We start from the raw sequence: 9354 nt of genomic DNA on the forward strand, positions 1-9354 counted from the left end.
AGACTGACAAGGTTTAGGGGTCACCCAGTCAATGCAGCTGAATGTTACCTTCCACAATACCCTGAAGAAGAGGATATTCTATTCACTCCTCTCCCTTGTACCACAAGTCAATGCTTCTCAGCAAAAGATACTCTTACTTGATAGGTTTAATTTATTTAGGGGTTTTATACTGTGCTATGTGGCAATCTTTGTTTTTTGTCTGTGCACCAGAGGATCTGGCCACCTACAGATTTGTTAAGAGACATCCATGTTGGAGTCCAAACAGAAGGTTGGAGCACATGTCTGACATACTTGAGTTTCAAATCCTAAATCTGTGAGTTTATTTAGAAAGCACATTTGAAAAGTTTGGATTCAGATCAGATGAGTTTGAGGGCATTCTGTAATCTGGTGTCCTGTACTTTTGGCTATCAGTCTAGATGATATTTCAGTAGCCCAGTGTGTGCCATGAAAAGGTTTCCTGTCAGCTCCAGTGGATGATCGGCTTCGTGATGTAAGGGAATTTTAAGAGGTACACAGAGCTGGAAGAACCTAGAGGATACACCTCCCACCTTTCACTTCTGAACCCAAGGAAATAACCTGCTGTGTCCCCCAGAGCTCATCCCTCAGCCCCATGCTCTTCAATGCATATATGACCCCGCTGGCTAAAATCATCATATCCCACTGTCTCAACATAATTTCATATGCAGACAACACCCAATTCATCCTCTCACTCACCGACGACCCCACCACCGCCAGAACTAACTTCCACAGACGCATGACAAACGTCGCCAACTGGATGAAGAACAAATGCCTGCAGCTGAACACAGACAAGACTGAAGTACTGATCTTTGTCATCAGTAGCAACACATGGAACGACTCTTAGTGGTCTTTAGACCTAGGACCTGCATACACCCCTTCTGACCATGCGAGAAACATCAGAATCATCATTGACAACAAGCTCACCATGAAATCACAGATCAACGCTGTCTCCTCCGCCTGCTTCCTCACTCTAGGCAGGCTATGCAAGATCTTCAAGTGGCTGCCCCTATACACAAGATGCACCGTGGTGCAGGCCCTCATTACCAGCCGACTGGACTAAGGCCACACCCTCTACTTAAGAATCACAACACACCTCCTACAGAGGCTTCACACCATACAGAACGCCGCAGCCAGATTTATCCTCGGCCTTCCCCGACGAACCCACATGACACTCAACCTCAGGCACCTCCATTGGATCCCCGTACAGAAGAGATGGCAATTCAAGATGCTGACCCATGCAAACAAGGCTCTACACAACCAAGGACCCACATACATTGCATCACTGGTGGATCTAAAGAGCATAAAATCAGGCTCGCCGACCGATCCCTGCCCTGCCAGGTTTTTTAAACTACTGGCCTCATGGCTTAACCCTATTCTTAACCCCATTTGGAACTCCTCCTTTAGCTCGGGCTCTTTCCCTCCGTCTTGGAAAACAGCACATGTAAGACCTATCCTTAAGAAGGAGGATGTCGATCCAGCGATACTCAAAAACTATAGACCAATCTCTCTAGTCCCGGCGCCATCTAAAATTTTGAAAAAAAGAGGTCCAGAAACAATTATCAGCCTTCCTGGAGTCAAACAATCTCCTACATGACTCTCAGTCAGGCTTCAGGGCTGGCTATAGTACAGAGACAGCTCTGCTTGAGGTAGCAGGGACTGTGCGTGCTACAGTGACTAGGGAAACTGTGCAATGCTGGTGCTGTTGGATCTCTCCGCAGCCTTTGACACAGTATCTCACCGGATCCTGTTAAAAAGGCTTGAAATGATGGGAGTAACTGGAAACGTACTTGCTAGGTTTAAATCATTTCTTGAGGACCAATATCAACAAGTTTCTCTCCATCCTCACATCTCATCAGCAAAACCTCTTACTTGAGGTGTTCCACAGGGATCTGCCTTGAGCCCTACCCATTTTAACATTTATCTAGCCCCGGTTGGCCTCTCTGGTTGAACAATGGGGTGTAAAGGTTGTCTCCTATGCTGATGACACCCAGCTGGTGTTTACTTTTACGGAACACACGGTGGCAGCCTTTTCTAATTTCAGGCAGTGTCTGCTCAATATTTCATCTTGGATGACAGACCGTTGTCTGAAATTGAACACAGAAAAAAACGAAGTGCTATTTTTTAATCAGGAGCATTCCCCTAAGGCAGAATTCTGGTGGCCTGTAGAGCTTAATCCCCCCCCTGTACCTGTAAAGTCTGCAAGAAACCTACGTTTTAAATTTGACTCTGCACTTACCGGTAAAGCTCAGGTCAGTCAAATCTCCTCTCAATGTTTCTGGAAACTAAAAACCCTACGTAGGTTTCTCCATTTTCTCCCAATGGACTGTAGGAAAACGGTGATGCATGCACTGGTCACATCACAACTGGATTATGTCAATAGTTTGTATTTAGGCCTCCCCGCATATCTGATCAGAAAACTGCAGATCATCCAAAATTCGGCTGCAAGGTTGATCAGGAGTCCCACTCCATCACCATATTTCCCCCCCATTTAAGTAGCTTGCATTGGCTACCAGTAAGAAAAGGGATAGCATTCAAAGCTCCGACCTTAGCATATATTGGATTGAGGGAGAAAGTTCCAAAATATCTGGAAAAGAGAATACAGAAATACTCCCAGACTAAGGTCCTAAAATCCAACCTTCAGGAACTGCTAGCAACCCCACGATTCAAAGAAACCAGAATCGGCGGATGCTTGTTCTCAGTAAAAATGGCTGCCATATGGAATACCACTCCGGTACACATCAGGAAAGCCGAGGCAGGAAGACTATTTAGGAAAACATTGAAAACGTGGATGTTTAATCTTCCCTGAACCTCATTTATGGCGTAATTCCTGCTCTTGTTGCTGTTACTTGCGCCAGGACACCCCCGTCGGAGGTAGCCGTGCTCTCTATAAATGGTAATAATACTAATAATAATAATGGCAATTCAAGATGCTGACCCACGCAAACAAGGCTCTACACAACTAAGCACCCACATACATTAACCTCTGCCTGAACTTCAACCAACTGTCGAGAAGACTAAGCTCCACCTCCTTTACACTTGCCTATCCTCCCCGCATCTACTGAAGTAAAAGTGGAGGATCTGAAACAGCCTCCTCACATACCTGCGGACCATCACATCACTTCTGGAATTCTAAATGTCCCTCAAGACCTTGCTGTTCAAATAAGCCTCCGGGACCTGCAAGCACGTGGATGCCCTATTGGGTGATTATTTACAACAAGGGGTGGTGAGGGACAGAGTCTCTGAATTAAGCAGAATACTCTCACCCAATCAAGAGATCAGGGCTAGATCCAACACCGTTTTTTAGCTCACTGCACCATCCCAGTTTCAGAACCTGGCTGTATGCAAATTAGTCTGTTCCTGTCCCAGTGCATGATGGGAACAGGGCAAACCAAACTACAAAAGCCAATTCTTACACTGGGAAGGAAAACAAGCTTCCGGGGACCGGTTTCTGGCATTACAGCCGTCTTCGGCCCGGCTTGCTTGAATCCTGATGGTGCAATGAGCAAGGGACTCATGTCTGAGTATACCCTTCCACGCTTAGGGTGGACAAAAATATTTACAACAAGGGGTGGTGAGGGACAGAGTCTCTGAATTAAGCAGAATACTCCCACCCAGTCAAGAGATCAGGGCTAGATCCAACACCGTTTTTTAGCTCACTGCACCATCCCAGTTTCAGAACCTGGCTGTATGCAAATTAGTCTGTTCCTGTCCCAGTGCATGATGGGAACAGGGCAAACCAAACTACAAAAGCCAATTCTTACACTGGGAAGGAAACAAGCTTCCGGGGACCGGTTTCTGGCATTACAGCCGTCTTCGGCCCGGCTTGCTTGAAATAATTTTGTCCACCCTAAGCGTGGAAGGGTATACTCAGATGTGAGTCCCTTGCTCATTGCACCATCAGGATTCAAGCAAGCCGGGCTGAAGACGGCTGAAATGCCAGAAACCGGTCCCCGGAAGCTTGTTTCCTTCCCAGTGTAAGAATTGGCTTTTGTAGTCTGGTCTGCCCTGTTCCCATGATGCACTGGGCCAGGGACAGACTAATTTGCATACAGCCAGGTTCTGAAACTGGGATGGTGCAATGAGCTAAAAAACGGTGTTGGATCTAGCCCTGATCTCTTGACTGGGTGAGAGTACTCTGCTTAATTCAGAGACTCTGTCCATCACCACCCCTTGTTGTAAATAATTTTGTCCACCCTAAGCGTGGAAGGGTATATTCAGATGTGAGTCCCTTGCTCATTGCACCATCAGGATTCAAGCAAGCCGGGCCGAAGACGGCTGAAATGCCAGAAACCGGTCCCCGGAAGCTTGTTTCCTTCCCAGTGTAAGAATTGGCTTTTGTAGTCTGGTCTGCCCTGTTCCCATGATGCACTGGGCCAGGGACAGACTAATTTGCATACAGCCAGGTTCTGAAACTGGGATGGTGCAATGAGCTAAAAAACGGTGTTGGATCTAGCCCTGATCTCTTGACTGGGTGAGAGTACTCTGCTTAATTCAGAGACTCTGTCCATCACCACCCCTTGTTGTAAATACTATTGGGTGATTAGTCACGCTTTAAAAAAATCCTGATTTATTGATTAGTTGATTGGGTAAACAAAAGTTTAGAGCCAAAAATTACCTTCAAAATTCCAAGCTTTTTGAAGGTTAAAGCGAAGATTTCTAGAACTTGATGCTTCAGCCAAAGGTAGTGGAATGGGCTCTGTTTTTTTACCAATACAGGGATCTCATTTATGGCTCTGCTCATAAATAAATGAAGTCCATGGTCCAAGCATGAGGCAGTGCTTTTGGATCATTTTGTTGATTACCTAGCCAAGAGGGAATTTGCATGTCGTCTGCATACATTTGAAAGTCCACCTGGTGGTTATGGGGTTAATGAGTCACAAAAGTAATCTAGATCTTAAACAGTAGATAAGAGAGGGAGGCAGGGATGATCCTTGGGGACCCTCACAGGCCTCTAGCTCACAGAAGACTCCTCTGACTGGATCCTGTGTTTTTGGCTGGGGTTGGAAAGAACCTATGACAGACCAGGCCAAGCTGCATCCACCCCACTGTTCCAACCTTTCTATGGATATAGTGTTGTTTTCAGTGTTGTAGGCCACAGACCAGATGAAGAGTGTAAGGGCTGTTTTATTAACTTCTTCTCAAAGATGGTTTAAGGCACGTGAAAAGTGGGCAATACCCAGGGCCCCCACCTTTCAAGGGTCTCTTTGGAAAGTGAACTTTCTCTCTATATATCTTACCTCTCTCTGTTTTTCTATCTCAACCTAATACATATTTTTCGATATTGGTTGCCATCATGAGACTTGATTTAGCAGAAATGGCTACTAAAATACAAAGGTGGCTCAAACAGGGGCCTTTAAAATATGTCATGCCCGGGGCACCCAAAATTCGTAAGATTACACTCTTTCTTCCAGGCAACGAGGTGTTTGTGTCACAACAGCTAGAGCTGATTCAGAGCCTTCTGAAGTTCTAAGTCCAAACTGAAGGTCACAGAAGAAGTGATTCAGTTCATAGTAATCTTGCACTTGGCCTGCTATGTCATTTACTTGGATTTTGCTGAAAAGGAGATTTTTGAGATTTGAGGCGAGTTAAAAAAAATATAGTATTCACTGTTGTTAGTGGAGGGAAGATGATTGTATGTTACAGAGGGCTAGATACATCTCCCATCTTGAGGAATGCCATTATTATGTGTGTAATGTGTATTATATGAGAAGGGAGAATAGAGACAGGAGAACCAAAAGGCAGGAGGTTGAGCATCGGTCCAGGAGCAAGTTAAATGGTTTAATCTTTGTGACAAAACTTAACAGCTCGGTGTCTCCAGAAGCTTGAATGAGCAGAAGGCAGATTATCACAGTGGTGAAGAATGTCAGAAGAGAGATGGTTCTGGTGTGTTGGAGATTAAGTTGGGGTTTTTGCATTTGTTGATTTGAGTAACTCAAGTAGGTCTTTGCAATGATGTTTGAAATATGGACTGCCTTACCTTGAGATCGGAATTAGACCTTACAAAGTTTTTACACACCTCTAGTACGGTGCAATACATGAGGTTGCATTTCTGTTAGAACCTGATTACAGGGTCCATCCCAGGAATCTAGGTCCCATGCTAAATTTTCAGGTTATCCAATTCACACACAACTGGTTTAAACTGAACCCATTTACAATGTGATTATAGTAATTCTGGACCTACGTTTATCACCCTGATAGAACATATCTTGCACCACTTACCCCCCCTCCCTTTCCCTCCAAGTAGTCACTCAGTTTTTCGTACTCACTTTTTGGAAGTATTGTTCCTTTCCAGCTGTATTGGTACCACCATAATGAAGCCTCATGTGCCTCTTTAGGTGGAAAGCCTTGTCTATGAATGATGTTGACTCAGCATCCCTTCCCCTACTAGATCCTGACTAAAACTCAGAGGGCAAAACACATATTTGTGTTCTAAATGAGTATGGTTTAATACAAAGTAAGAAAAGATTGCATGGGTTATGGGTGGAAGACCTGGAAAGGCAGATAGAGGTAGAAACTGGTCGATGATGAGACAGTGCAACATAATGGAAGAATAAAATTCTGCAACAGTATGTTAGAATAGAGATGTAATTGTGATAAATGAAAAATGATTTGTTGGCTGGATCGCTCAGTGATTGAATGAAGGATTATGCAGGAAGGTAGCATATGATGTGAAGAATGAACAAAGGGTGGCAGATACAAGTTATTATAAAGGCTAAATACAGTATACATACAGAATAGAACAATATGCAACTTGTAACCAACACTGTGCTAACCTCCCAGATTATGATGCCACCACACTAAGGGTGGATCGATTGTTTATGTCCGACATAACACTAACGATGCACACTACAGTGTATATATTAAATGTGTATACCAGAAACCATGCAACTTGTAAGTAACTCATCGATAACTACACAAAACATGTCAACATCAATATAAGGGAGGATACATTTTTTATTATGTGAAGCACAATAATACCCAAGGGTCATCTTTGCGTTTTATAACACTCACAAAATAAATAAATAAATGTGGATTTTGAAGCAGAAAGTGGATATATACTGGAGGGATGAATTAATGATACTTGCATTGCCGGCCATCTCCTACATTATCCCGCATTTCATTATGAATTGTGATCTTCTCTTTCAGCCGGCAAAGATGCCCTCCTTGTGGAATAATGACAGTGCCTACCATGAGACTGAAGATGTGGCCCCAAGCTTCTCTCCAGGATACATGATCATCTTGGCAATGCTCAGCCTCACATTTCTCCTTGGCCTTCCTGGGAATGCCATAGTCATATGGGTCACTGGTCTGAAGATGAAACGCACAGTGAACACCATCTGGTTCCTGAACTTGGCAGTCGCAGACTTTCTGTGCCTCGTGTGCCTGCCATTCGCCATTGGCACCGTAGCCCTGCATGGACACTGGCTCTATGGGCACATCCTCTGTAAGTTGCTCCCCTCCGTCATCATCTTCAACATGTACGCCAGCGTCTTCATCCTGGTAGCCATTAACCTGGATCGGTGCTTGCTGGTGATCAAGCCAGTGTGGTCTCGGAATCATCGGACTGTGGGCATGGCCTCTGGGTTGTGCTTCGGCATCTGGTTCCTTGCCTTTTTCGCTTGCATACCTGTATTTATCTACATAGAACAATTTACCACTTACGAGGGAAAAATAGTTTGTGATTTCAATTATGGTTCAGATTCGGAGCCTTATTTTGATTATGATTCCTTTGAACACTTCACTACCACTACTGAAGAGTCTCCGCTGGATCATTTAACAATATCCATAGAACAAATGCCCAATGTAGAGGACATCATAAATCTCAGTCCGCTGGACATTATAACCAACTCTACTGCAGTCCCAAAAGAAAAACCAGGGGCTGCTTCCGGTTTCAATTCTTTAATTGAATTTGCTTTTACAAATGATGTTGCAAGTCCTAATGCTCGTGCTAAAGTCCCAGCATCTGGACCATTGACAAGCACTCTCCAAGACATTCCTAGTCACAGTTCACTGGATAAAGTTACACAAATACAGAATTCCAATGATAAAATTAGCTCAGCAACGACTCATCGACCAAGAACTCGCAAGTCATTTGTAGGTTTTGACTCCAGCAGAACTCCAGGTGGAACGTCTGCTGTAGACTTCACTCCGCAGCCAACCTGCCATCCTGATTACGACTCAGAATGGGAAGACACGCACTATGGTCTGTACGAAGACATGGCCACACCAGTACTCCTCACTGTCACCACCTTCATGGGCCTGATTTTTGGCTTTGTCATCCCCTTAACCATAATCGTAGTCTGCTATGCATTCATACTCCAGAGAGTACAAGGTGCACATTTTTCAAAGTCAAGTGCCAAAACGTTGAGGGTAGTCTTCATTACTGTGAGCGCTTTTTTTGTCTGCTGGGCTCCCTGGAATATCATCAGGGTCTTACTGCTCTACTACAAAAGCCCAACACTGATTCTCTTGGATGCCCTGTCCTGGTGTCTTGCCTACACTAACAGCTGCATTAACCCGGTAGTGTATGTCTTCAGTGTGCAAGACTTCAAGGATAAGCTTCGTACGTCTCTGCGTGCTGTTTTCGAGAGCGCATTCAGTGAGGATATTACCACCTCCACAGCGCCCACAAGGAGGAGAAACTCTACAGACGAAAATCTGAAAATAACTGCAGTGTAGGAGAACAATTTGCAAATTCATGACATCGTCTCACTTGGGGGAAGGTGGGTAGATATCACATTGGTCTCTAACAGATCATAGAAGATGCAATTTAAGATTCATCAACGGATGATTAAAGCCAGCAGCAATGTTGTGCTGTTATTCCTCTTTGTACTTACTCAACCCGTTTACCGCGGCAAACATTCCGCCGTGGTGCAGGTGTTCTAAAGGGTGGGCTGGGCTACGTTGGCCAAGGGTCATTCGAAGCACCAGGGAGGGAGTGTTGGCCGACTGGAGCACAGAACGGGTTAAATATACGGGCTATTTTATTAAAATGTCTACAGGCAAAAACTACTTCTACTGGCTACCTGCATAAAAACACAAAGGGCCTGATTTCGATCTTGGCGTACAGGTTACTCCATCACAACGGGATATAAATCTATTAGGATATAATAGGATTCATATATCGGAGGACGGGTTATTCGTAATTGCTGTGACAGAGTAACCCACCAGCTGAGATCTAAATCAGGCCCACAGGCTAATATTACAAGAATAAATGCAAACTAGTGTACATTAGTAGTCAATACATTTGTTTCATAAATGGAGGAATGGGCACTTTTATCAGCTGGAAAATGTCTCTTTAAAATGTCAATCATGTGCACCTCTGAAAAAACTTGC

The 9354-nt window shown here is 44.4% G+C and overlaps 1 protein-coding gene across 1 annotated transcript; it reads left to right on the plus strand.

Moving 5' to 3' along the window:
* The first annotated feature begins 7173 nt into the window (after positions 1 to 7173).
* On the plus strand, positions 7174 to 8853 carry LOC144766613 (C3a anaphylatoxin chemotactic receptor-like). The gene has a single exon (XM_078650399.1). The coding sequence runs from the start codon at positions 7174 to 7176 to the stop codon at positions 8695 to 8697; it is 1524 nt and encodes a 507-aa protein (XP_078506525.1). The 3' UTR covers positions 8698 to 8853.
* Positions 8854 to 9354: the final 501 nt, after the last annotated feature.

Source organism: Lissotriton helveticus, chromosome 7 (assembly GCF_964261635.1).
Source record: "Lissotriton helveticus chromosome 7, aLisHel1.1, whole genome shotgun sequence".
Lineage (NCBI taxonomy): Eukaryota > Metazoa > Chordata > Amphibia > Caudata > Salamandridae > Lissotriton > Lissotriton helveticus.